Source organism: Pangasianodon hypophthalmus, chromosome 8 (genome assembly GCF_027358585.1).
Source record: "Pangasianodon hypophthalmus isolate fPanHyp1 chromosome 8, fPanHyp1.pri, whole genome shotgun sequence".
Classification (NCBI taxonomy): Eukaryota; Metazoa; Chordata; class Actinopteri; order Siluriformes; family Pangasiidae; genus Pangasianodon; species Pangasianodon hypophthalmus.
In genome coordinates this window covers 15,071,572-15,098,295 of record NC_069717.1, presented here as the reverse complement: position 1 = coordinate 15,098,295, position 26,724 = coordinate 15,071,572, and the positions used below count along the sequence as shown (strand labels likewise).

The 26,724-nt window shown below is 36.2% G+C and overlaps 4 protein-coding genes across 11 annotated transcripts; 2 read left to right on the top strand and 2 right to left on the bottom strand.

Moving 5' to 3' along the window:
- Positions 1-146: 146 nt before the first annotated feature.
- Positions 147-5,653, bottom strand: srp19 (signal recognition particle 19). Its single transcript, XM_026928348.3, has 5 exons — positions 5,484-5,653; positions 3,575-3,650; positions 2,597-2,668; positions 2,304-2,412; positions 147-672 (listed from the first exon to the last, which is right to left on the bottom strand). The coding sequence occupies exons 1-5, from the start codon at positions 5,519-5,521 to the stop codon at positions 542-544; spliced, it is 426 nt and encodes a 141-aa protein (XP_026784149.1). The 5' UTR covers positions 5,522-5,653; the 3' UTR covers positions 147-541.
- Positions 5,654-5,660: 7 nt separating this feature from the next.
- Positions 5,661-7,180, top strand: zgc:101664 (uncharacterized protein LOC450064 homolog). Of its 2 annotated transcripts, none has more exons than XM_026928327.3 (2): positions 5,661-5,792; positions 6,047-7,178. In XM_026928327.3, the coding sequence occupies exon 2, from the start codon at positions 6,091-6,093 to the stop codon at positions 6,817-6,819; it is 729 nt and encodes a 242-aa protein (XP_026784128.3). In that variant the 5' UTR covers positions 5,661-5,792; positions 6,047-6,090; the 3' UTR covers positions 6,820-7,178. The 2 variants fall into 2 exon arrangements, with proteins under 2 accessions (XP_026784128.3, XP_053092000.1); XM_053236025.1 differs by having other exon boundaries at positions 5,663-5,792; positions 6,050-7,180.
- A 1,333-nt stretch (positions 7,181-8,513) lies between these two features.
- On the top strand, positions 8,514-20,609 carry LOC113525393 (interleukin-31 receptor subunit alpha). Of its 2 annotated transcripts, XM_026911924.3 has the most exons (17): positions 8,514-8,704; positions 9,094-9,167; positions 9,263-9,319; positions 10,254-10,358; positions 12,906-13,017; positions 13,486-13,619; positions 13,761-13,897; positions 14,168-14,327; positions 14,421-14,506; positions 15,764-15,980; positions 16,667-16,843; positions 17,328-17,429; positions 17,833-17,973; positions 18,120-18,260; positions 18,365-18,449; positions 18,667-18,748; positions 19,228-20,609. In XM_026911924.3, exons 1-17 carry the CDS (start codon positions 8,688-8,690, stop codon positions 19,510-19,512), a joined length of 2,112 nt encoding a protein of 703 aa, XP_026767725.3. In that variant the 5' UTR covers positions 8,514-8,687; the 3' UTR covers positions 19,513-20,609. The 2 variants fall into 2 exon arrangements, with proteins under 2 accessions (XP_026767725.3, XP_053091989.1); XM_053236014.1 differs by having other exon boundaries at positions 8,657-9,167.
- On the bottom strand, positions 20,599-26,670 carry LOC113531612 (nudix (nucleoside diphosphate linked moiety X)-type motif 12). Of its 6 annotated transcripts, none has more exons than XM_053236022.1 (7): positions 26,274-26,670; positions 25,872-26,087; positions 24,983-25,548; positions 24,461-24,628; positions 24,249-24,362; positions 23,396-23,595; positions 20,599-22,817 (listed from the first exon to the last, which is right to left on the bottom strand). In XM_053236022.1, the coding sequence occupies exons 2-7, from the start codon at positions 26,075-26,077 to the stop codon at positions 22,707-22,709; spliced, it is 1,365 nt and encodes a 454-aa protein (XP_053091997.1). In that variant the 5' UTR covers positions 26,078-26,087; positions 26,274-26,670; the 3' UTR covers positions 20,599-22,706. The 6 variants fall into 6 exon arrangements, with proteins under 6 accessions (XP_053091997.1, XP_053091999.1, XP_026778250.3 ...); XM_053236024.1 differs by having other exon boundaries at positions 20,599-23,076; positions 26,278-26,669; XM_026922449.3 differs by having other exon boundaries at positions 26,278-26,669.
- Between the last annotated feature and the right edge of the window lie 54 nt (positions 26,671-26,724).

Sequence of the window (26,724 nt, the reverse complement as noted above, 5' to 3'; positions counted from 1 at the left end):
TTTCTAACTGCTAGAATATGAACACATTGAACAAATTTCTTTATACAGGTTTTATATTTGGCTTTTCTTTGTACCACCTAACACACAAGAAGAAAAAAAATCTGATAACAATGGAAAATGGAAGATATACTTCATCAAAAGAGCCGTTGACGCATTTCATTTTTATTTGTTGCTGACAAGGACAAATATTCATTGTTGCATGAAAAATTACTCTACAATTTCTGACACACAACTAAAGCTTAACTGTTTCCAATTGTTACATCAACAAACAGCTTAACAGTTTGCTTTCATATGAAACAACAATTCTGTAATAACTAAAACAATAAAACGTCAGAAATGTAGAGGTTTAAAATAAAATTCTGTTGCTGCTTGGGTTTCATTTATGATGGAAATTGATAATGTCCACAAACTTGAAACAAGTGACCAACAGAACTGTTAAGGCCTGGTGTTTCTATATAGACAAGACATGCAAGAGACTCATGAACAACTGTAAAATAAATGTTCACGTTTGTATGAATAGAGGATCTTCAGGGGCATACAGCTACTTCTTCTTCTTCTTTCCTTTCTTCCCTCCTTCTCCTTGTTGTGCTCCTGTGTCACCTCCTCCACTTTTCTGTGTTCTTGTCTTTAACTTTGGAATCATCTCGGCCACATAGAACATAACATCTTTTTCTACAAAAAAACAAACAAAAAAAAACAAACAAACAGTAAATATCACATCACCATAAGGCTCTGTTTTTGCTAAACCCAGGAGTAAAGCAAAAATAGAGAATGAACAGATTTGTAAAATTAAACTACAAATGGGGAAACACTGCACTGATTCATAATGGATTTAGAACCGTGCACAAGAAAACTAAGTAAATTATCACAAATTCACCTTGTGGTGTTGTATTACTCTGATAGACGCAGCTGATCCTTACCATGTTGATGTACGTCAAAATTTTGCACCAGTAACACAGAACAGAAGTTTATTAGGAACAACATACTAATACTGCATAGGACCCCACTTTGCTTTCGGAACAACCTGAATTGTCATGGCATGGATTCCACAAGATGTTGGAAACATTCCTTTGAGATTCTAGTCCATGTTGACATGATTGCATCATGCCTTTGATTTGTCAGCTGAACATTCATACTGCTAATCTCCCATTCTTCCACATCCCAAAGGTGTTCTACTGGATTCAGATCCGGTGACTGGGAGGTCACTGAAGAACACTGAACCCATTCTCATGTTCATGGAACTAATTTGAAATGACTTTGCTTTGCGATATGGCACACTACCATGTTGGAAGGAGCCATTCAATGATGGGTAAATGCGTCCACATGAAAGGATGCACATGGTCAGCAACAATACTCAAATAGGCTGCGTCATTCAAACAATGTTCAACTCGTGTAAGGGGCACAATGTGTGCCAACAAAACATTCCCCACACCATTACACCATCACCACCAGCCTAAACTGTTGACACAAGGCGGGCTGTATCCATGGATTCATGCTATTGAAGCCAAATTCTGACCCCACTGCAGAAACTGATATTCATCAGACCAGGTGACGTGTTGTGCATTAAAAAAAACATAGTTGTTGTATCAAGCAGAAATCACCAAACTGCAGCCAAAATAACACCTTCATTTACACAAAACATTCCCTATAATCACTGCAAAATTAAGAAATAAAATTGTAGTCATACGTTACTTGCCCCATATGTTTGTATCATAAGCTGGAACTACCCTATATATCAAAACAGTGTTGGGAGTATGCTACCATCGGCCTGTGGTTAGCGTGACACTAAAAATCCAACATGGAGACTAGCGGAAATTAGCATTTATGTAGCAGCAATGATGCAACAAACAAAAACTACAAGGTTTCAGGATTGAAAACTGCTGTGTAGTGACATCTTCATAAGGACGTATTTAAAGGTATATTTTTCAGGTCTGACAGTGGGATTAAATTAAGGACTGTAGTAAAAGCTTCACAGATGTAAACACAAAAGCCCGGTACATTAATGCTTATACAATAAAACAAGATTTATTTATTTATTTCCTAATCAGTCAGAATTTAGGCAGATGCTTCTTACACTTCAGAACACAGGGTCCCAATCCAATTGTAGTATTTTCTCTGCTCCCAGCACAGTTGATTCAACTAATCAGCCCTTCATGAGGAGAGAAACACTAAAATACACAGGACAGAGGTGTTGGGATCCAGGACCAGGGTTGGGAACCTGTGCTCCAGAGCAACACACTGGCTGGAAAATACAGTACTCTACTACAATGTTGGAATAAAACACATGCTACATTGACACTTACTAGAGGTAAATTTCTCCTGACACAAACTTCCATCCTCTTTTTTGATTTGAACTCGCACTCTTCCTCTGAACTGTACATCTCTATTCCATTCCCTTGGATACAGCTTGTTCTGTGTGGGGAAAGCCAAAAGAAAATCAAATTTAAGCTCCTGTACATTAGATCACAGAATGTACAGTATATATGAGTAAGCAAACAGTAAGCATAGGCTTTTCACGTACACAAGCTCTAAACCAAGAAGTAGGAGCTTAGTGATTTAAAGCGAAGATGAGGAATGTTAAAACACACAACAGTACCTCAACTCTGACGTTCATTCCTGCTGCAGTTAGAACATCCTTGATTTCAGCACAGGAAGGGTTTTCCACAGCCTAGGAGGGAATTTAGACTGATTTAAAATTAACTATGAATGGTGCCTGCCATAAATAAATCCAGAAGGATCACACAAATGACTCCTGACACAAAATATGACAAGAAACGTATAAGTACAATCAGCAACAGGAATTATTGCCACTCTTGGTAAAGATGGGTCAAAAATGTTTATGGAAAAATGTCTGTGGTTAATTAGCTGAATCTCACACAAAAACATGACCAATATCTAACCATTATTTAAAGAAAATATTCTGACCCAAACCACATATGAAACAATTAGAAAATCTTATAAACAAAATGTAACTGAAGCTGAATGTAACAAAATGTTTTGACTCTTATTTTAGTTGCTTGAGTTAAGTGGTCATTCATGACTTCCTGATTTACTGGGGTATAAATATGAGGTGACAGACAAAATCCCATTAGTCATTCATTAAAATGGGGCAAGATTAGAGAATACACAAATTAAATAAGACAAAATTGTGTTGACCACCAATCAGGCAATGGCTTGATATCTGAAAACGCCCACATCCACTGTTAGGGCAATAATGAACCTGCCCAAAAGAGGACAAGTGTATTTCACCCCATGCACAGTGAGAAGGATGGACATAGAAGCAAAAAAAAAAAAAAACCCTCCAAGGAACACGAATGGAGATTTGCATAAATTGGAGTATTTTGGGGTCACCAATTCTCTGAATATACAATTTGACACCATCTCCATGATGACAAATTATTTGAAAGGCATGCTAGAAGAACTCTGTTTCCTTCATCTAATCTGGGATTCTGTATTGTGAGGCAGTCTCTTAAACTAATTAACCACATTTTTCACAGCCTTTTTTTTTTTAAAACCCATCTCTACCAAGGATGACAATAATTCTGGTGCTGACTGTATTATCTCTTAGCCTCACCTTCTCAGCTGGTATTCTTCGACCCTCTGCTAATGTCTTTTTACTGTTAATGTAAGCTGGATATATACACAAGTACCTGTAAGAAGGAGAACAATTTTGCTCAGATCATTCGTCTTAGGTAACTGCTTTATCTGGAGCCTATCCCAGGAACTCTGGGTAGGAGGCAGGAACAGTGCTGAGAGAGGTAGGTAGCAGACCCCAATACAGTTGAGCTGACGCAGGTGATTAGTGACTGAGTATAACTACGAATAAAATAGTCTTATGCTGCGTTTCAATTCACCTCCTTATACTATTGCACTAAAATTATATATTCTTTTTGTGAAGAAAACTGATATTCATCAGACCAGGTGACGTGTTGTGCATTAAAAAAAACATAGTTGTTGTATCAAGAAGAAATCACCAAACTGCAGCCAAAATAAAACCTTCATTTACACAAAACATTCACTATAATCACTGCAAAATTAAGAAATAAAATTGTAGTCATACGTTACTTGCCCCATATGTTTGTATCATAAGCTGGAACTACCCTATATATCAAAACAGTGTTGGGAGTATCATCGGCCTGTGGTTAGCGTGACACTAAAAATCCAATATGGAGACTAGCGGAAATTAGCATTTATGTAGCAGCAATGATTCAACAAACAAAAACTACTTATAAAGTGAACTACAAGGTTTCAGGATTGAAAACTGCTGTGTAGTGACATCTTCATAAGGATGTATTTAAAGGTACATTTTTAAAGGACAGTGGGATTAAGTTAAGGACTGTAGTAAAAGCTTCATATAAAGAAAAAGTACATACTTTTGAGTGTCTAGCAAAATAGTACGCAAGTACTGAGACATACTAAAATGACATGTGACAGAAGAGAACGTTGTTGCCTAGTTACGCACACTGTCACGAAACAAACTCCTCGTTGCATTACAGCTTTTCTTCCTTCATTATTTCTTATATAATTTATACTACATAATTTAATTTACCATTTCCTTGATTTATTTTTCCACATTTAATTTACAACTCTCTAAAATGCGTCCTAAGCAAATCATCACAAAACTCCTCCTCCTTTGCACAAGGTGTTGTGGGCTATATTAGCTGAAAAAGTGTCCACAGTTCCACACTTGGAAAATCTACCAGAAATAGTAGACCATCCGGGTACCTTTGGGATACTCATTTCAACATACTACGATTTGGGACACACTAATTAGAATCTCGGACACTATTTAGGATGGATAGTAGGTGACCTGGGACGCCTTTGCATTAGCCTTTGCTATTTCTAATATCCATTGTTGTCGCTGTCCCCAAATTTATGCACACCTGTACGCCGTTGTTTACATTCGTGCACACCTGTACGCCGTTGTTTACATTCGTGCACACCTGTACGCCGTTGTTTACATTCGTGCACACCTGTACGCCGTTGTTTACATTCGTGCACACCTGGATGGAATTAATTGCATTTGTGCACACCTGGATGGAATTAATTGCATTTGTGCACAGGCTCCTGTAACTTGTCATGCAGGAAATGTTTTAAACTTTTAAGCAATGGAGTGACAATCAAACGTCAAACACCTCTGCCAATTAAGTTCATACTCGAACACCAACATGAACAAAGAAACGAACACACAAACACACAGACAGACAGACAGACAGACACACACACACACACACACACACACACACACACACACACACACACACACACACACACACAATCCGTGTTACAACGCTAGACTTTTCTGACTATTCATACTGCCTTTAAAAACATTAAAAGAGATCCACTGTGTACTTTCACCTTTTGGCAGTTTCACCAGCGTTTTCTGTCCAAAGATTCAAATGAATGAACAAATGAAACTGCATGTTGTCTTAGTAACCTTTCTCTGACTAAAAGCAAATCAACCTGATAATAAATTCACTTACCTGTTTTCATCAGCGGGGTTGTTTGTTAAATAAGCCATCTTTCGTTATATGAGCTTTCTGAAACAAAACTTTGATACTGGACAACTATGTTGCTAGAGTGACACGCTTACATTAGTGAAACGCGACATATACCTCATCATTACAGAAACAGGAAGTGGTGATGTGCCTGCAGTGTCACTGCGCCCAGTCCACAGCGCCTCTACTGGACAGGAGGCAGTATCACACTGCTACACAGGGCTAGTCTGTGGATAGCTCTTTATAGCTAACACATTAGACGCTGAAAAAAGTAAAGACAAACTCAAACTGACGGTAAGTTGAAATTAAACTGTTCTCAGTGCTCGCAATATTGTTGTGTTGTTGTTGTCTCAGCATTATGACACCTGGCTAACTTTAATTACTTCTGCTCTGTATGTAGCTAGCTAGTTAGCATGCTAGCTAAACTAGTGCAACGAGACTGGATGTTGGTGACTTTTTAGAATATTTCAAAATACTTCAGTAATTTCGTCATTAAATAAAACGTCGTGCAAAACTCTTATGTCTGTTCCTTTGCTTTGATTTTAAAGCAGAAACGCCAGGATTTAAAAGAAGAGAGCTGCACGGTTATTGGATGGACGTATGTTTACACTACAAAAGTGACCAAGATAAATCGAATGGTTTGGTGTCTATATCTGAGAAGGCTCTAGAGGACTTTCCACGTCGTGTTTTGCCAATATTTACACCTTGGTTTCCTTCTGGCACTGACAGATCTTGTCCAATCAAACCTAAAAAGGCTCCTCCGGTCATTTCATTTAATCAGCAGAAAAGTTCTGAATTTGTCCCTCAACAACCAGAGTTTGTTTTTTCTACAAGTCACTGTCCAGATGATCAAGAGAAATTTGTGGATACCAGTAAGAAGAAATTAATATCAATCCCAGCACCTGCTGATGAACACTCCAAGGCAGATTTGGAGAATGTGGCAAAGAAACGTAAACGCTCATGGAGTGTCTTTCCACAAAAAACGAAACCACCTCAGAGGACACAATACATCTCTAGACTGTTCCACAAAACTGTACAGAGATATGGGCTTGACTTGCACCAGAGAGCGAAGTGGATCATTTCTGAGCTGAACTGTGCACCACAGAGCATCGAGGAGGTTTGGTCCAAGCTCATCCATGCCATTAAGCACGCCAGGCTTCCAACATGCAATGCCAATTATCAAAGAGACTTGATCCAAATCTGGGTGTACTGTGACATATCTTACTGTGAATATATTGGAAATTTCTTGCGGGAAAATTTCCAGCTCTCAGGGGAGCTCACTTTAGCTGTCCATAAACTAGGAGACATCTTTAAACTGTAAGTAGTAAAGGGTCAGAAGTCAATATTAGTATGAGGGTACAATGTGATAATCTGTAATAGTTAAACGATTAACATTATGTTCTACCAGTACAGGTGATGATATCACTGAAACATTAACTTCATATGTGTGCATTGATGGAAATATGATGCAAGATTTTTTAAAGAGTTTACTACTACTAGAAAGAATATATGAGGCAAAATCGGTAGTTTGGTATTTCTGCAATGTTTTGATGAAAACAAAACCAAACAAGCATAAAAAGGTAAAAAGAACCACATTCATTTCTTTTTAGAAGCCCCCATTGAAGGCTATTAGCATGATATACTGAAAGCAAGACGCTGGGTTGTACAATCATCACATCCCTTGTTAAAGCATTTTTTTAGTGCATTGTCTCTCTGCCTATGAATTGTAAAACATTTTCAATAAAAAAGAAGTTTTATGGAACAGGTCTACCTAGTGACTTTTTGAAAAACACATGCCACAATTCAGAGAAGAGCCAAACTAAATTCTATTCCTGAGAGATCGTAGCTTTGAGGGAAAGACTGCTTGACAATCAGTCATATTACAAAATTTGAATATACTGGCTGAAGTCATACCCAAATTTCTGTTTTGTTTCATACTCAAATTAAAGCTGTTTCATTTTTTTAATTTCAACTCCTACTGTGGCAGACAGCTAAAATAACTATAACTTTGTCCAAATATTTATGGTGCTGACTGTACATCACTCATCCCAGCTGGCCAGCTTGTTACTGACAAAAGACGTCCATGGAGGCCATGTCTTTTTCCCCATTTTGTAGTTTGAATGCACATAGGTTTTAAAAAAAAAAAAACGTAGTTCGAGCTCCCATTTCCCACTTCGGAGGTAAGTCAAATGCAGCATGAGATTGATGGGAGAGACATCACTAAAAGGGTTGGAAATTCTGTTGATGAACACATATTTAATGACTATGATGCTCTTGCATTAGTACGATATGTAAGGGAAAGCAGAAGAGCATCTGTTATCTTCAGTTGATGGAGAATGTGATTAAACTGCCAGTCCATCAACAGCTACACAGAGAGTGATGTAGTAGGGTTGCCGTGTATAAAACACTTATTACAAAGACAAATGTACATTTGAGAATTCTGTGGTGCAACAGAGCACTGATGTACAGAGATGTGGTACAAAGTGATAGTCAGAAATCCTTCACTGTATTTTTGACAAGTGGGCGAGTGCATGTTTGATGTACAGTAAGAGAATGGTACAGGCCAGAATGCTTCACCCTTACAGTGAGAAGGCTGAAACAATAGCACACATCAGTACACAAAGTTTCTAGAGAAACAGGGCTTTCCATCTCCATACAAATACCATCAGTTTACTGTGTTGATGGGGGAAAATGCCTGTTTTTAATCTTTATACGTTTTTTTTTGCTCTTAGAGTTTTACTAAAAAAAAGATGTAGACAGTTTTTGCTGAAGCTGATGCAAAAGGTGTCTGTAGTTAACAGTTAGAGAGTTACTCAATCAAAGTGAATCACATGTTCCAAGGAACATATGAATATTTTCAAAGCAAGACCTGTCTTTGCTTTGTCTTTGTAGATTTCAGTTCATAAATTTGTTATTTCATTCACTGAGACTTAGAGTAACTGTGCTGTCGTTCAACTGACTTTTTACTTGCAATGCTCTTTCCAGTCATGATAACTGTCAGTTGCATGTTGCAGGAACTGGACACTAGAATGAAGAGTCATGGTCCTGATGCAAAATTGTCTCTCATGGAACATGTGATTCACTGTGATTGAGCAACTCTCTAACTGTGTTAACCACTGAAATTTTTTCAGGTGCTACTTCAATAACTGATTCATTGAAGTTGTCCATTTCTTGGCTGTGCCGCTCCAGATGCTGGGTCATAACAAGTAGGGCAAGTAGTAGTTTTCTTCCCTTACTTTTTATATTGGACTCTCCAAAGCTTTTTACAGCATATTTAAATAAGGTGGAGTTGTTTGTTGTTTCATACCAAAAATACAAATTTGTACAAAACATTTTCATGCAGTTGTTCTTCCCTTTTGTATAGCAGAACTATAAAGGTCTTCGTTGTGTACATATTGTAAATGTCAACAAGCCTTTCTAGGTTTTAAATCTAGATCTAAATGTTACTGAGTTTTAATTTTGGAAGGAACAGTATCATTTTAGAAGTAAAGTCTGCTCCCAACATAGCTATTCTGAAGTTCTTTGCTGCATTCTTAACCTTAAAGTTTTAATGTCATAATGTTTAGAATATGTCACAAAATTATTTTTCTTTAAGGTTGCTTTCAGTGCACAGGATGATATGCAGAAGCACATTCTGCATACTTTTCTGCATCTTCTCTCTATGTCATTGTAAGTAATATAGTAATGAAATTGTAAAAAAAAAAAAAAAAAAAATTCCAGATAAGATATTTTAATTCTAATTCTTGTATATTTGTAATAAGTAGATGGGGTTCCCTTAAAGTGGCATGGAAAGGAACTTTCAAGAAGTAACAATTATACAGGTAAACACGGGTAACAAGGCAGTTTATCTGTACTGACAAGCTATTAATTAACTTTTTGATTAGAATGCAGGTCACAACCTCAAAGAATGCTCTGAAAACTGAAGCTCAGTTTAAATAGTCAGATAAAGTAAGTTCCTGTTGTTATCTCATCAATGTACTATGGGACGAAATGTTGTATCTCAAGGACAATGATGCGACAAAAAACAACACAAGTGCTAATGTACACAAGTACAAATAGTCTGACAAGTGTAAGACGAGCAATAAAGAGTAAGTTCAAAGCAACACAATATACGCAAATTACACAGAAGAGAGGGAGTAGTATCCCAGCATCAGCATCAACATCAACTAGTCATCATTTCTGTTGGGCAGTGCTTCATTCTTGTCCACTCTGATGCCATGGACATTTATCTTGTCTTCAATGTAATGAATGATTCCTATCTATGATGTATGCAGAAATTTAAGAAACTATTTCCAGGCATTCTACAGATTCAAAAACAAAAGAGCAGTGAGTCATGTGACTTGGGAAGTTGAACCCCCAGTAGTGAACAAAATTGAGGGAGGAGGGATAAAATCAGAGTTGCTCTTTGGTAGTACTTGGAAAATGGGCAGTTCAAATTCCAGGCCTGCCAGAGAGCCAATACCGGGTTCTTGAGCAAGGTCTTCAACTCCAGCAAGTAAGGCTGCAACTGCTTACTGTATACTAGGACAGTATTCTTCCTCACTTGTAAATCATTTGAGAAAAAAAATATCTGACTAATGAATTACAGCAACTGTTGTTTTACAGTAGGCTTTACATATTTTTATCACAGGAGGCATTCCGAGTTGTAACTAATTATGTGGATAAGTGTGTCATCTTTTTTGATGTGAAAGTATTTTTATTAGAAATTTAAGAGAAGTACTATGCAGTACCTATGTGTTTTATTTTTATTGTTAGAAGAACTTTCTGTGAGTGGTAAAGACTTGAAAAGATGCGAGAACCACAGAAATGTGTGTGTCGTGGATACAAAAGTCTGTGCTTCTATACCATCACATGGGCAGGGTAAAGACATGCATTATTCTTATTATTTGTTATTCTATTTTATTCATTGTATATTATATATATACACTCAGTTGGGGTCATACGTTTACATACGCCTTGCAGAATCTGCAAAATGTTAATAATTTTAAAAAATGAGGGATCATAAAAATTATAATTGAATTAAAATTGTAATTGAATTTACACAACTGACCAGGTTCAAAAGTTTACCTACGCTTGATTCTTAATACTGTGTGTTGTTACCTGTATGATCAATGACTGTTTTTATGTTTTGTGATAGTTGTTCATGAGTCCCATATTTGTCTTGATCAGTTAAACTGCCCACTGGTCTTCAGAAAAATCCTCCAGGTCCTGCCAAATTCTTTGGTTTTTCAGCATTGTCTGCATATTTGCTCCCTTTTAAACAGCGGCAGTATGATGTTGGGCTCCAACTTTTCAAACTGACGACAACTAAGGGTCTCTAACACAGCTATTACAAAAACTACTACAACTGTTACATTCACTGATGCTCAAGAAGGCAACACAATACATTAAGAGCCAAGAGGGTGTAAACTTTTGAACAGGATGATCAGTGTTAATTGTTATTATTTTGTTTAAAGATCTTATTTTTTTCATTTAGTACTGGCCTTTAGAAGCTACGTAAGATATTTACATGTTTCCCAGAAGACAAAATAATAACAGTTTACACGTATCATCCTGTTCAAAATTTTATACTCCACCCCACTTAATGTATTGTGTTTTATTCTTGAGCATCAGTGAATGTTTGCGCCTTTTGTAATAGTTGTGTATGAGACCCTCAGCTGTCCTCAGTGTGAAAAGATGGATCTCAAAATCATATAGCCACTGTTGGAAAGGGGTCAGATATACAGAAAATGCTGGAAAACCAAATAATGTGGCAGGAATGGAAGATTTTTCTGAAGACCAGTGGGCAGTTTAACTGCTCAGGACAACTATCACAAAACATAAAAACAGTCATTGATCATCCAGGTAACAACACACATTATTAAGAATCAAGCGTATGTAAACCTTTAAACTGGGTCATTTGTCTTGTGGACTATATGTAAACATCTGTTATGCAAAATGCAATTTTTATGATCCCTCTTTGTAAAAAAAAAAAAAAAAAATTAATAACAGTTTGCATATATATATATGTCATGTGAAAATTGACCATTAAATATTCAGTTCTTTATTAAGAAATGTCAACAAGTCAATTTCTGATCTTGTTTTAATTTGATGTAATTGCACGTAAACAACAACAAAAAAATTGTTTTCACGTATTAAACAAAAGAAATCAACAAAAATGAGTATTTCAACTGAGGAAAAAGTTAGGACCCTATGCCCTAATATCTAGTGTTTCCCCCTTTGGCTGAAATAACCTCAATGAGGCGTTTCTTGTAGCCATCTACCAGTTTCTGACATCGACTGGAAGAAAGTTTCCCCCACTCCTCAATGCAGAATTCTTTCAGCTGTGTGATGCATCCCCAAACCATAACACTTCCACCTCCATGTTTCACAGTTGGTATGAGGTTGTTTTGCTGAAATGCTGTATTTGGTTTACGCCAAACATGCTCTCTGTTATGGTGTCCAAATAATTCAATTTTAGAATCATCTGTCCAAAGCACATTATTCCAGAAGTCTTGGCCTTTTGTCTATGTGTTCTTTGGCAAACTTCAGTCTTGCCCTCATGTTTTTCTTAGACAGCAAAGGTTTCCTCCTTGCACACCTCCCATGATAATTAAAGTTGTGCAGTTGTAGATTCATACATTTTGACATCAACTGTAGCAAGAGCTTGCCGTAGGTCCCGTGATGATATTTGAGAGTTTTTGGAGACTTCTTTAAGCATCTTGCGGTCTGCTCTTGGGGTGAATTTGCTTGGATGGCCTGACCTGGCCCTGTTGGCCGTTGTTTTAAATGTTCTCCACTTATAAATGATTTTCTGGACAGTGGAATGGCTGATTACAAATTCTTTTTAGATCTTTTTATATCCTTTACCAGACTCATAAGCATCAACAATCTTATTTCTGAAGGCCTCAGAGAGCTCTTTGGTGATACCTCTCACTTCAACAATTAAGAGCAAACCAAACTAAATGTCTGAGGTTTAAATAAGGCAAGCAACTGATGTGATACACCTATAGGTAATTTTAGCCATTTTAAGTACAAATAAAAGTGGGGGTGTCCTTACTTTTTCCTCACAAGAAATTGGATTTTTTTTAAATTACATTTTACAGATCATTTTAAAAAGACTTTTCTTTTGTTTTATTTGTTTAGTTATATGTATATATGTATAGTTACTTGAATCTCCCAAAATTGTTAAAATGAAGATCAAATGTCCATATGTTTAATTATGTAAAAAAAAAAAAAATACAGGCTTTCATGGGGTGTCCTAATTTTTTCACATGACTATATATATGTGATCTCATCAATTCATTATAATTGCTTTTGTGATTAATTCAGTTAAATGTACAGTACTGTAGTTAAAAGGTCTGGATTTCATAATCTCTTTAGGACAGTATCACTGATGTCATTAATTGTGCTTTCACTCCACCCCAGACAGGTTTTTGAACACATCATGCCGTTATCATGTGCTACAGAGATCCTTTGCCTGCAAATGGATTTATTTAAATAATGTCAAAGCAACAGGGAACTCATTCATTTTCAGTCAGTAAGTATGTATTTTGGTGTTTATGTCCTGAATATACCCTCTTGAGAGATAAATCATCAGTAATAACTTATAACTGTGTGTGTAATTTCTGTATATTTATTTGTCAAATAAATGTCATGTTAATTGTCATGCAAGAAAATACATGTAAGCTGAGATTTTTTTTTTTTTTTTTTTCAGTTTGAGAAATTTAAAGAAAATTGCTCATAACCTAGCTACACCTTTAGCTTTTAAAAACATAGATAAGATTTCCATTTTTAAATATTTTTAAATATTCTGTATATGAACATCCAGCAGTGTTTATACATCAAACAGTTTATGTTCAGAAGCTTCCATTTACTATCTGACCCACATCAGTATTAGTGCTATCAGTATGCTTTCTCGTGAGATTTTTCAATTTTTTAATATGACTACAACCAAGGTACTAAGCTGAACAAAATCTCTGAGCACAAAATGGGTTGCTTGTTTCAGACGTGAAGACTTCAAACATTGTCCTACCATTTTTACCCCACTCGCTGCCTTTAATATGAATATAATATCAAAGGATATCGTCAACAAAGTAGAGTTAATCTCAGAAGCCTACACAGTATCCATCACAGCAATAAGTAAGTTCACAATTTCTATAGTTGAACCGATCATCATTTTTTAGATTGCCAAATATTTATTTTTTATGTATGACTTACTCAGCATTTTTCTCATATTTATTTATTTATGTCAAATAAATACATAACAAATTTGTGTTTTAGCCCAAGCTCCATGTCCTGTTATCACATCAGTGAATGCAACGGTAACATCACTAAATGTAACATGGAACAAAGGTCACAGGCACAGCACAAAATGTCAAATCCGTTACAAATGCTCCACTACAGAACAATGGACAGTGGTAAAACTTTTACTACAAAAGATAGTTGAAGTGTTTAGGAGAGGAATTATACCAGAAATGCAGTTAGTTGTTCATAAAATGAGTAGCTGCTCAGCTTTTGCACAGAATGCTCTGTACCACTGTAATACTGTATTTTTCTAATATAATAGCAAATTCTAATCAAAGAAATAGCAAATATACATTCCTTACCACTTGTGGCTGAAAAGCAGAGCTGCATTACAATAACAAAATATTCATCTTATTCATACATATACTCCAATCCATCTTCAGGATTCATTGACTATCTCTGAGATGGACAAATTAGAGATTTCACATGTAATTGATGGCCTGCAGCCTTTTAGCCAGTACACCCTTACTGTTGCCTGTAGTGGGGATTATGGGCTTTGGAGTGACTGGAGTGAAGAATTTCAAGCTATGACATTAGAGGCTGGTAAGTAGAAAAGGAAAGTTTGAAACCAAAATTTAATATGTTTAATGTGCTTTGAATAGAACACTTGTTTTTTTTTCTGATTTCTGTTTTCAGTTCCCACTGCACCACCTTATGTCAGTTTTTATGTTGAGAATTCTGGCAAAAGATCCAAGCCTCAAAAGCTGATACTTATCTGGAGGGTAAGTTCAAGGTAGACTGGGCCTCATTGATCAAGCTGGATATGAACCAATTTGTCTATAAAATTCTGTTTGTTCAAAAAACCATCCGAATCCTATGCGAGTTCCTGAGTTTGTATAAATTTACGTATAAGGAGCCTCACTAATGAGAACATCAGTCAATCAGCTTTCGAATCACATAATTGGCATGAGTTACTGCAATTTTATATATGAATTACATTGTCAGGTGTAAATAGTAATAATAATAATAGTAAATAATTTATTTCAACTGCACAAATGGATTAAAAAAAACAATTGTGAAACCCAGTAATACTTCATTAATTAAACAACTATTAAATATGAAAGAAGCATGGATGCAAACCAACACATCCATAAATTAAGTAAAATATAACTAGTCATTCAGTTAAGACAAAAGAAATGCTGCCATACAAAAGGAGGATGGGCTAGAATATGCAGTGGCGCAGCTGACATTAGGTGGCTTATAAATAATTTCCATTTGGCTTGGCATCTTCTTTTAATGTGCAACACTTTAGAGCAAGCACTAATTCAAAAAGCAATTTATGATCTTGTGCCATTTTGTCAGTGCTTGAATTTCTTGCTTCTGGCATATTTAAAACAGAGATAAGTGACTGATCTGTTATGATTCAACCTACAATGAGCCTTATACTCCCTCATGTGCTGTGTGCTATCATCGGGCCACACAGATGGCATTGGGAGAGCGCATTGCTGCTTGCGAGGCCATAATACAGTTAAACATAGCAGCTTCCCCATGTAATGTGCTTGGTGTCCATGATCACCTGGGTACAGTGTAGATATATTTTTCCTTTTTCATGTCAAACCATTTTATTTTACCTCACTTAATTCACACCTAATTCACCTTTTCTGTAATGTGTCTCCAGATTTCGTCATTTTCAGGTGCCCATGAAACAAGCTGCAAAATAACATTTTTTTTTTTGGCATAGATCAAAAATTCAAAATAACTTACCAATTCTTTTGTCGTCATTTTGTGCTTTTAGCTTTCTGTGAGCTTTGCCTTTTACAGAGTTTTGTGGGCATCATTCATTGAAAATCAGCTGTGTCCTGAATATGCTTTGAACTTTATGGGCGATTGGCATTTATCAACGCATGCATGAGAGTACAAAGAAAATCAAGATTACCAAACCTTTTTGGGGTTAGATGGCGTTAGATGGGGTTACAAGGGATAATTAAAGACAGTCCTTTTATAACTACAATATGTATTTAACTATCCATGTACATTAGGAGTTGGAGATAAAGGAGGCCAGAGGAGTCATTCTTGGATATAATGTGACCTACACACCTACCATGCAGCCAGGTTTGAAGAGAACAATTCATACTAAGGATCAGAAAGCCATCTTAGAGGTAACTGCAGATGACTATGACCTGACAGTAATCGCCTATAACACTGCTGGACAGTCTCCCTCAACTAATCTTCGAGTCAATGCTGGTGTTTTTCAAAGTGAGCTTTTTCCTCCTCTAACAAATAATCATTATTTTAGCACAAACATTAGGCAACATTTCACTCTATGCAAAAGGATGTTAGATAAGATCTTTTAACTGCCTATCAGAAGTAACAGCCCTTTCCTGTTTATGCAATGCTCCGTCACAAATGTCAGTTTTATGTGCCTTTCATATGGTAAAGAAATATCTTACTATCTTTATATTATTGTACATCATCTATTGTTGTAAACCTGTTGTAAACAGAACATGGGTGTAAAAAGAACAGAAATCAGTCATTTTCCCTTTATTTAAGTATTATGTACTTAGCCACTGAAAAGGAATGAGACCAAACTAGACAAGAATCAATCTGTGGTTAATATGTTGTTTTATACAGTATTGTCTGTTAGTTTTGTTACATTTATGTTTATTAGTTTGTCAAATTTTGTTTTAAGCTTCATGCAGAATACTATCTAAGAATAGAGCTTTTAAACAAGCCACTATTTATCTATCAGTTAACATAGACATGTAAGATAGTCGTAAGAAGAATGGACAGAAATTAGGAATAAAAGACAGACAGGCAGACAGACAGACACAATAGGGTTTTCGAGCAAATGCTAGTTCTTAAACCTTTTAGAAGTTTTAGAATATGTTAAACATATGAAAATGTAAGAAATAAGTATAAATTTTCACCAATATTACCGATAGGTCTGCCCAAGGTAAAAGGACTCTGGGCCAGCAGTGAAGCAGTTTCACTGAGGATTAGATGGGAGACATCAGCTGTGAATGTTAGCGAGTTTGCCATTGAGTGGTTCTCTATTGGTGGTGATTTCTCTAAACAATGGAAAAGACTAAATGGCTCAACATTTTCAACTATTCTGACAGGTAAATTCTGCAACAGATTTTCAGGAGTATATCAAAAAGATGTGTGAGAAACAGTCCCCTATTTTTGTGATTATAGCATAAACACTCAAATAATATTATGACATTATATAACCTTGATATTTTCATGACTTAGCAAAGATTGGCGCAGTTGGGTGTAGTTAGGCGAGTTGCTGCAAATGAAATCCACTCCCTTTAAATACAGTACGTGATGTGCCACTTCGCATGTATGAGCACAGGTGCTAATTTTGGAACACAAAAAATAGCAAATGAGCACTAACAGGAAAAAATTTGCTTACACCCAACAAAATCAATACACTAGTATTATAGGCCCACCAGCCAGTTCTTCTTGCTTCAGCATGAATTTAATCTATAGACTATTATTACTAAACTGTCATAAATTACATGCTATCATTTGTTTCACTTTTAAAAGTTGTGGTAACAGAAATGAGTTAAATATATGTTTCTACCTCAAACTCTGTTTCAGGTCACATCGAGCCCCTAAAGAAATACAGCATCAGTGTGTATTCTCTTTATGGAACTCTGTGTGCACCCCCAGAAACGATTCAGGCCAGTCTAGAGTATGGCAGTAAGTCAATATATACACATCCCAGTATTGCAGTTTTCTCTGTGGTGTTTACAATGTGCTACCTTTAAAGGGCATGACATTGAACATAAAACTGCACCTACAGTACCACTGGATTATTTGATTAGACTGTTGAATATTTAAAAAAAAAAATTAATTAAAATTAAATGCACCTACTCTTTAGTTTAGCAAGTCAATGTCTAGATAAAATACTTTCTTATAATTTCATCTGACATTTTTGACTCTTAAAATCCTGTTTTCAGATGTAATCATGTAACATATTTTATAAAATGCACTGCACCTAGAAATGACTTGTACAATAATTATTTAGATATCTGTTCACCATAAAATGAACTATTTCCAAATCTATGTACAGTATACACCTACATTTGATGTGTTTTTTCAGCCCTTTTAGACATTATTCAGCTGCAGCCTGTAAACGTGACAAAAACATCCATGACAGTCCAGTGGGTGTGGAAAGAACAATCCTCAACCACAAATGTTCTTCAGTACAGACTTGTGTTAAGTGGTGCCCATGAAACAAGCTGTAAGCCTCTAGATTTTAATGTTAAAAACTGCACTGCAGTTTTTGTTATTAATTTAGAAATCATATAAATTGTTATTTCTATTAATTTTATCATTAAAAACTGCACTGCAGTTTTTCAGAATGTGATTTTTTTCCCTTTCATTTAGCATTAGTGGTTTTCCCACATCAGTGGCAGCACTCTTTCCACAACCTACAGACAAACGCCAAGTACACTGTATCTATTTATGGAGAGACTACATCTGGTAACTTTTTAAAGGCAAATACTGAATTTACAACACTTCGTCTTGGTGAGTAATCTTCTACGAAATGGAGTAATGATAGTTAAAAAAAAAAGACATTTAATTATTTCAATAATAATGATGTTGTTTTTTTAATTGTTTTTTTTTTCCAGAAAGTGATGAAATAATACAAGCTGCAGTTCCAATAGTACTTCTTATTGTTGTATTCGGTATTTTCTCAGTTCTCTCAAGAACTGTGTAAGTACCATATTTATCCTCTTATGTTCAGTTAATTCTTACTCATTCTTGTTTTTCTTTCTATTTGTTCTGTAGGTTCTTTAATATTACCTGGCAATCACTGTGTAGAACATTATATATTGTGTGAAAATAATTAGTGTACTTTTTTTTTTTTTTACATACTCTTTGCATAGTAGCATACTATCAGTATTTTATACTCTTATACTTTGTCTCACAGCTATAAGGACTACTTTTTCCCCAACATCGCTAACCCTGGGCATAGTCTTATTGGACACTGGCTGCTAAATCCTCCATATGAGGTAATGACTAAAAATGTCGTCAGCTACAGTAACAGTCAACATTATATGAATAAAAAAAACATGAGCTGTCTTTTTACTGTACTTTCTCTCTTCTGAGTTTCATTTATGCATTTGTTTATTTTTCCATTTATTTTTTTAATTTTTTTATTTTGCAAACGTTGCACTTTTTTCTTGTGATTTTTGACACATTTTTTCATGAGTGGAACACTCAGCATTTGATATTGGCTAAACAATCAGCAAGTGAATGTAGTTGTTAAAAATAAGTTTGGTGTTATAAATAACAAAACTACCATGGTTGTAAAAAGAAATATACAGGATTAAAAAGGTTTGGTAAAATCTCTAGGCTATTTATTGTGTAGTTATTCCAAGACATTAGTATTGATTGACATATTGATAACATTAAAAGATTAGTAAAGTCATTTGAGGCAACTTTACTGTGGTTACAAATGTGTGTTCAATTGATATGTTTTGTTTGACAGAGGGAGGCTGCGGTGAATGTGCTAAAACTGGAGGATTTCTCTGTGACCAATCAACTCAATGAAAAGAGTCGCATTCACATAGAGCCCCAAATGTCCTTAGACAGAGAGGGTTTTGATGAAGACATGGCTCTGTCAAAGATGTCCCTTCCTGATAACTACCCAATAGAAAATTCTGACAATTTGGAGAATTCTATGACTTCACCTGGTTTTACTGAGTATGTTGACCTACCTTTGTTTCATGCTAATTTTGATTATGTTGAAAACTGTGAGATACAGCTGTGCTAGCTAACATTTTTCAAACTGAGACAACAGTGATCATAACAGAAATAGGCAAGAAGAGTAAACAGCAGTTCAGAAACTTTTTTTTTTTAATTTACTCAATATTATTTACTCAATATTTACTGTATATAGCACCCCATATATGTTTTAATTTCACACTGATTCCTGTTTATGTAATATGTATAATATCCATTTGAGGTCAGACATCATTGCTAATATGTTAATATACTGCATGAATGTATTATTTTATTGCAACTTTACTTGCTTTTAATGCAGTTACCTTGTGCATGTAATGAATAAAATGCAACTGGGCACATAACCAGTGATTATTATTTATTAAAGAATGACACATCATACATTTTATTTGTTTTATATTTACATTTAATGTTGTGGAACTTCTTGAAACAAGTTATAAACTTGTGCTCAAGTTATAAACTTATGCATGTTATAGTAAAACAATCAGTGACATGGTGGTTTGATGTACCTGGAGTGTGCATCAGTACATCCCAAAGTGTTTTATTCCTGTTACCACAAGCATATACCACAGCAAATTACCAACTATAAAACTAACAAACAGCATACTGTTCTGTTTACCCATTTATAGATAATGTTATATAGAATATAGATAATGGGACATTGATACCTACTGTTAATACTTATGTTATAACAGCTAGAAATGGTCACTCTCCTTACAGAAAATATTTCTTTGCTAAATAACAAAAAAGTTACTAGAAATGACTATGTATTAATGATTTATACCACAGTGCTGTTGAGTTCTTAGATCTGGATGGTCAGAAAGTATAGATTAATTTTCTACAACAGCATGGCTCTGAGCACAAGTTTATAACTTGTTTCATGAAGTTCCACAACATTAAATGTAAATATAAAACAAATAAAATGTATGATGTGTCATTCTTTAATAAATAATAATCACTGGTTATGTGCTGTTATAGGATAACAACCAACTCCAGGGTGGTAGAACATCTGCTTCACATAAGGCTACATCAGACCATCCTGATAACAGCACACACTGTCATGTTTTATTCCACACTTAAACGTTTATGTTGTATGTGTAATCAAATAAACACAATATTTTCAACTTCTTTCATGATTTACTTTTACACATCATATGATTTTTATTACACAGTATAGAGTGACACTACAAACATTTACATCCACTTGAAAAAAGTATTTAAAGGTGAAAATAACTGAAACAACATAGCAAAGAAGATTTCTTTATCATGAGTTTGGAAGGGTATTTAACCATGGCTCTATGACTCAGTGGAGAATGGTTACCTTTGGAACTAGTGATGTATTCCCGTTTTCCTGCATTTGTGGCCAAATGCCATTAGCAAAGTTGACCAAATATTGTCCCCATGGTAGCCTATAAAAAGTCCTCTCTACATCAGCCCCATCGTTCAGCCATTCACCCAGAGTGACCAGGTGGTACTCCACTCAAAAGGTGTAGATCCACAGTTACATACATAACTTTCTGTTCTCTTTCCATTCATTCCAGACCACCAGCACAATTTCCTTTTCAGTTACGCTTATATTAGTGCTGCCCAGGAAGGAGCATCAAATGGCATTTAATGGAAGAAGATACCTCTTGACCTGTGTTCAAGTATGCCTGTGCGATCACATTATTTACCCAATAGGTTAAGCTCTCTTTAGACAGAAGAGCCAAACAGTGTTCAGTGACCTGCCAGCTTGCTGTCACTTTCACATACGGCTTGAAAGCCCTCACTGGACACAGGACTACGCTGGGCACACTCTCATGTGCGAGATAAGGTTAATATAATAATGGCAGATTTATTATTATATCGCAACCTCCACACTTTTGGCAGGAATGGTGGGTTAGGCAACAACATGGTATGTTTCCTCTGGCTATAGTGAAAAAGCTGACTGTACTAAAAACACAGTAGTGTTTTGCACCACAGTGAAAAAATGTTTCATTTGCCTGCACAACAGGTAGATGGTACACTCACAAGGGTGTGCATGACCGGTTGTGAACATTTTAGTATTCTGGAGATGCTTCCAGGGGCCAAACCCATAACTGTTCATGCTCTGCTGTGATAATGGCCAGAACATAGCAACACTGGTTGCATAGACTGTTGGATACACTGCAGTGTCTCCTGTTGTTGATATTACCAGAGCTCTCCGTCAAGGTTAGAGAATGAGACACAGCCACTGAAAGTATACCTGGGCACTCTGTGAAAGGCTGATGTACTAAACTCTCCTTTTCACTTCACTGCTCTCTTGCATTTGGCAGTGAAGACACTTGCTTTTCCTCTTACATGAGGCTGATGAGCTAATGCAGTGAAGATATTTGCTCTTCCTCTTAGAAGGGGCTGATCAGCAAATGTCTTCTACCTTTTTATGTTCCTACTGGGGAAACTTGGCCAAGGAGCTTATCTTTCTCATTTTAGAACATTGGACTTATTAGCAAGAATCAAGCGAATAGAGCCTGATACTCAATTTTTTTTTTCAATTATCCTGGTCAATTATCTGGTCCTGGGCTGCTACCTTGTCATTGGTGGACCCGTTTGCACATCCCAGAGAACTTGAGAGCTACAATGGCAGGGACGAATATCCCTGGCAGGTCTAACCGTGCCAGACAGGCCTTGGGTCAGGGGCCAGACTAGATTCAGCCCCTGGACCTCCAGGTTGGGGGTTGGGCATGAGGCCAACAACTCCACCCTGTGAAAACTGCCTTGTTACAGAAACTGCAGTAAACACATCTTCTGATATCGCTACAGAACCTGATGAAGCTGGCCAGACAAGAGGCTAGCTTAACTTCTTGACAAGATAAGCCTGGAAACGAGGACTAGCAGGACGAAGTGGGACCTTTTACAGGCTACCCAGTCTTGGGCACAAGGAGACAAATTTACTGTTGGAACTTTGCAAGAAAACGAGAAAATGGCAATACACCACCGGCTCTGAAATAATCCACCCTCGCAGTCTGGAATGAAAGGTAGTACAACTTACAAGTGTAATCATTTATAAGATTGTTAGAATTACAATCTGGTCACTTACATCTATTTCATATAGTAATACTACAATTAATTCATAATAATTATATTAATTTAAAAGAGTTTTATGATGTAAGATGCACTTTTGAGTCCATCTCAAACTCTCATACCTCCCAACCACATCTCATGGCAAATTAGGAAAACACCCCAATAATGCTGGTAACATTCAGTTTAAAGGTTTGAGTTTATTCCAATCCAGTGTTTCACAAGATAATGGGCAATAGCTTGTTTTGGAGGCATGAAAAAAACTGCTTGGTTACCCTTCACAAGAGCATCTATTACCTGCAAAATTTATGAAAATGTTAATAGGTTTGACAAATTTATACGAAATCACACTGCATGGACAGAATTCTCCAATTGACTACATACTTTGTTTTACACTGTGTAATAATGTCATTTTCATTTATTAATCATATAGCTTTTTATTTTTTGTTATGGTGCAAAAGAACAGTATGCAAAAATATCCATGTGTCCAAAATATGTCCAAAAATATGTTTTTTGCTTTCTAAGCAAATTCATTTGAGGTCCAGAGTTATGATAACTGCATGAAAAAAAGTAGAAACAACTTCATGTTAAGGTAGTTGCTAACACAATAAATAAGAATATGGGTATTTCAAAAAGTGCTTTATTCATTTTTTCTACCTATGCAATAGTTGCTTAACTTAGCCCACTCATGAGTTCAACCTACCCTTAGAGTAAGTTGTGCCAAAAGTCAAACCTTTTCAAGACTGCATATAAAGGAAACTTGATCTAAATCCAGTATGTTGTTTTCCAAAGAGTCAGAAACTTTTTAAGGTAATATTCTGTATATTTTTGATTGCTCTGTAGAACTGTAGAACAGTAAAAATTCAGACACTTACCTCTTGCCTCGTGAACCAGCGAGCATCTTCAATTTCATTTTCATCAACCTTTATGTCTGTAGACACTGCTACTGCAAAGCAACCAATCATGAGCGATGAAGGCATTGGCCATGGCTGGCAGGAGACATATTGGACAGGGCCAACAGCAACTCCACTCTCTTCTAAAACCTCTCTCCTTACTGCATTTTCAATGGTCTCACCTGTTCCAACAAGCACAGTAACCAATTCATTTACAAGACACTGCAGATCTTGACAATATAAAAGCCATTATAAATTAAAGCATAGATATGCAGATTTTCTCCATAATTACACTCTTAAAACAGAGGGTTCCTCATGGTTTCTCTGTAAGGTTGCTGATTATAGCTTTCAACATGAGTTGTACTTGGAATCGCCTGTGAACTTTTAGTACTTTGAGTGTGCTTTTGTCATTTAAGATTTTTAGTTGCCCATAATTTTTTTTTATTCATTCATCTTCAATAACTGCTGTTGCAGTGGAAAGCCAGTCCTGGGAGACTTGGGTGTGAGGTGGAAATACACCCTGGATGGGATGCCTCTCCATTACAGAGCACCATGCACACACATTCATATATACATTCACCTACATGTATGTAATTTGGGAGGTGGAAGGAAACCCTCGCAGACATGGAGAGAACATATATTGCTTCAAACTTCCAACTTTCAAGCATTTAGACATTGTCCTGTTGCACCCCAAAAAAGATTAAAAAGAACACCAATAATATTTACTCTCACACAATTTTATAATGATCAGTTGCTTTGTGTTTTTATCCCATAATGATACTTAAAACAGAGTCCTACATTTTGTGTAAAGAGCAAACTTCTGCTTTTTATCTACCTGGTTCAATGAACCCAGCAAGACATGAAAATATTCCTGGAGGAAATGTCTTCTTTCTTCCTAGTAGGCACTGATTCCCATCTGGGTGAAGGACCAGCATGATCACCACAGGATCTGTAGTATAAGGAGCCCAAAAATCTGGTGAGTAAATTCACTGGTGAATCTGACCATGATTTCTGATAGATAGCAGAAACAACTCAGAGGTTACTTACCAACTCTAGGGTAACAGGTATTGTCGATTCCCTGGAGACTCCTGCAGCCCTCTGTCAAGCAGGTTCTTTTGTAACCTCCTTCATCCACTTTAGTCTCACCACCACACGTTGGGCAGAAACTGTACCGGCTGTGCCATGCAAGGACAGACCTTGCTTGTACAACAATACCTGTGTATCAAAGAAAAAAAAATGCAATCCTGTGTGGATTAAAGGAGCAAACTGAGTAAAAGAGATTCATACCTCTGGAACAAGAATTTTATTCAGAAGTTACTGTTTTGATCGAGTTATCCTTAAACGTCATATATAAAGTAAAATATGTATCAAAGAAAAAAAAATGCAATCCTGTGTGGATTAAAGGAGCAAACTGAATACAAGAGATTCATACCTCTGGAAGGAGAATTTTATTCAGAAGTTACTGCTTCGATCGAGTTATCCTTAAACGTCATATATAAAGTAAAATATGCAAAATATAGAAAACACTAAATAATACACTGCTTAGACCAAATCAAATGGATGTCCCACCTGCTTCATCTTCATTTAGCATTAGGAGCCTTGGCATTGGCCTTGTAAGGAAGAAGCTGTTTGAAGTTGTGACCTTAAGACTTTCTGTGGGATTGTTGTTGGTATTTAGAGCAAACCATGCAATGAGTCCATCCTCCTTTGACACCGGAGAAGAAGGTGAACATTCCTGCTTTTCTACTCCCAGAAAAATAACCACTGTGTCACTCTTTTCGATTACTTCTTTCACAGAGTCCTTTCCAAACCTGTATAGTTTTAACTTAGGTTGCTTCATTTCCTCCGGCTCTGTTGTAACAAAAGGGTCCAAGTTATAAAACACAATGAACACTGTTTCAGGAGAAGACTGTTTAGCTGAAAGCCATTCCAAATCAGTCCTTTTATCACTCATTCTGTTGAGATATTCTCTACTGAAGAATGTTTCATTCTCTCTAGATTTATTGCTGGGTAGAACCCCTTGAAGTGTGACATCCCCACTGCTGGATAAAAAACGGGCAATGTGTCTGTGGCCCCAGAATTTTGCTATGTCATGAGCAGTTTGGCCTGACTTATTCACCAAATCTTTATTACACCTGTTGACAAGAAATGTTCATTTTAGTCAAGAACCTTTACACTTTATTACTTGAAGGATTTCTATCATATCACACAGTTTAAAATCCACGATATATTATTTTATTTAGCACGTTTATTCAAACATTGACAAAGAATAAAATACACACACACACACACACACACACACACACACACACACTGAAGAGCAGGTGAGGTTAGGGCCTTGTTTATGGGCCCAATACAGTCTGTCTTGTAATGCTGATACTACACACTACTTTCATGGCACTAACACAAACAACATGTCATCAACAACTAAGATGTATGTAAACACTCATAAACTTACCCATTTAAAAGTAATGCTTTTACCACATCAAAGTGTCCGTTTCTCGCAGCCAGCATTAAGGCTGTCCATCCTTGTCTCCCGCTTTCTTTGAGCAGTTGACTGTAGTGAGAGATCATAGTGGAAACTTTGGCCAAGTCACCCCTGGAAGCATAATCCAGGAACTGTTCAACCATTTCATCCTTAGCACTCATTTGAACACTTGTCATGTCTTAAGTACTGGAATAAAATAATAATAATACGTTTAAACGAGAAATACACATAGGTATAGCACGCAATAACAAAACAACCTCTTGTTTACGTGTATTTTATCGTTATGTAAGTTGAAGTAAGATTAATGTACTGGAACTTTTTAACTCAACCTTCTGCACTACTTCTAAGTAAGTATGTGTCGAAAAGTATTACCTACTTTTGAGTACCAGGTGGTAGTATACGATGTGAGAGCTTTCACACTAAGTGGAACTTTAGGTGTAATATAATACGTTTAAAAGGAATAAAACTAACTTAAGCTTTCAAATCTGACACCAAAGGTGCAGAGAAATCACGACGCTATATAATATAAGCTTGCAGAAGTAGGGTAGGAGTAAATAATTAACAGTCTTCATCCGATGTGGTGCCCTACTCCCTATTCCCTAAAGTGCATTACATGTGTTGTTTACCCTCTAATGTTTATCGTTTGGACTACAACCTCTTGTATTGCATTGCAGAATTTCATGAATTCACCAGCTATTCCCCACAGTGTTTTTAGACTTGAATCCAATTTGGCAAAACTCCCCAAATAGTGGACTATGTAGTGAATATGGTGTGATTTCAGACATATGTACAACAGGGTCAGCCGCCGCATGTTGATGACGTG

Coding starts and splice junctions, on each gene's coding strand:
- LOC113531612 (XM_053236022.1), bottom strand. CDS start 26,077: ATGACAAGTGTTCAAATGAGTGCTAAGGATGAAATGGTTGAACAGTTC. Junction 25,549..25,871: donor AAAGCATTACTTTTAAATGG/GTAAGTTTATGA, acceptor TCTTGTCAACAG/GTGTAATAAAGATTTGGTGA. Junction 24,629..24,982: donor GCTAAATGAAGATGAAGCAG/GTGGGACATCCA, acceptor TTTGATACACAG/GTATTGTTGTACAAGCAAGG.
- srp19 (XM_026928348.3), bottom strand. CDS start 5,521: ATGGCTTATTTAACAAACAACCCCGCTGATGAAAACAG. Junction 2,669..3,574: donor GAAGAATACCAGCTGAGAAG/GTGAGGCTAAGA, acceptor ATTCCCTCCTAG/GCTGTGGAAAACCCTTCCTG. Junction 2,413..2,596: donor GAATGAACGTCAGAGTTGAG/GTACTGTTGTGT, acceptor TTCCCCACACAG/AACAAGCTGTATCCAAGGGA.
- zgc:101664 (XM_053236025.1), top strand. CDS start 6,091: ATGGACGTATGTTTACACTACAAAAGTGACCAAGATAAATCGAATGGT.
- LOC113525393 (XM_053236014.1), top strand. CDS start 9,068: ATGTCACAAAATTATTTTTCTTTAAGGTTGCTTTCAGTGCACAGGATG. Junction 9,168..9,262: donor CATCTTCTCTCTATGTCATT/GTAAGTAATATA, acceptor TGTAATAAGTAG/ATGGGGTTCCCTTAAAGTGG. Junction 17,430..17,832: donor GGCCAGTCTAGAGTATGGCA/GTAAGTCAATAT, acceptor GTGTTTTTTCAG/CCCTTTTAGACATTATTCAG.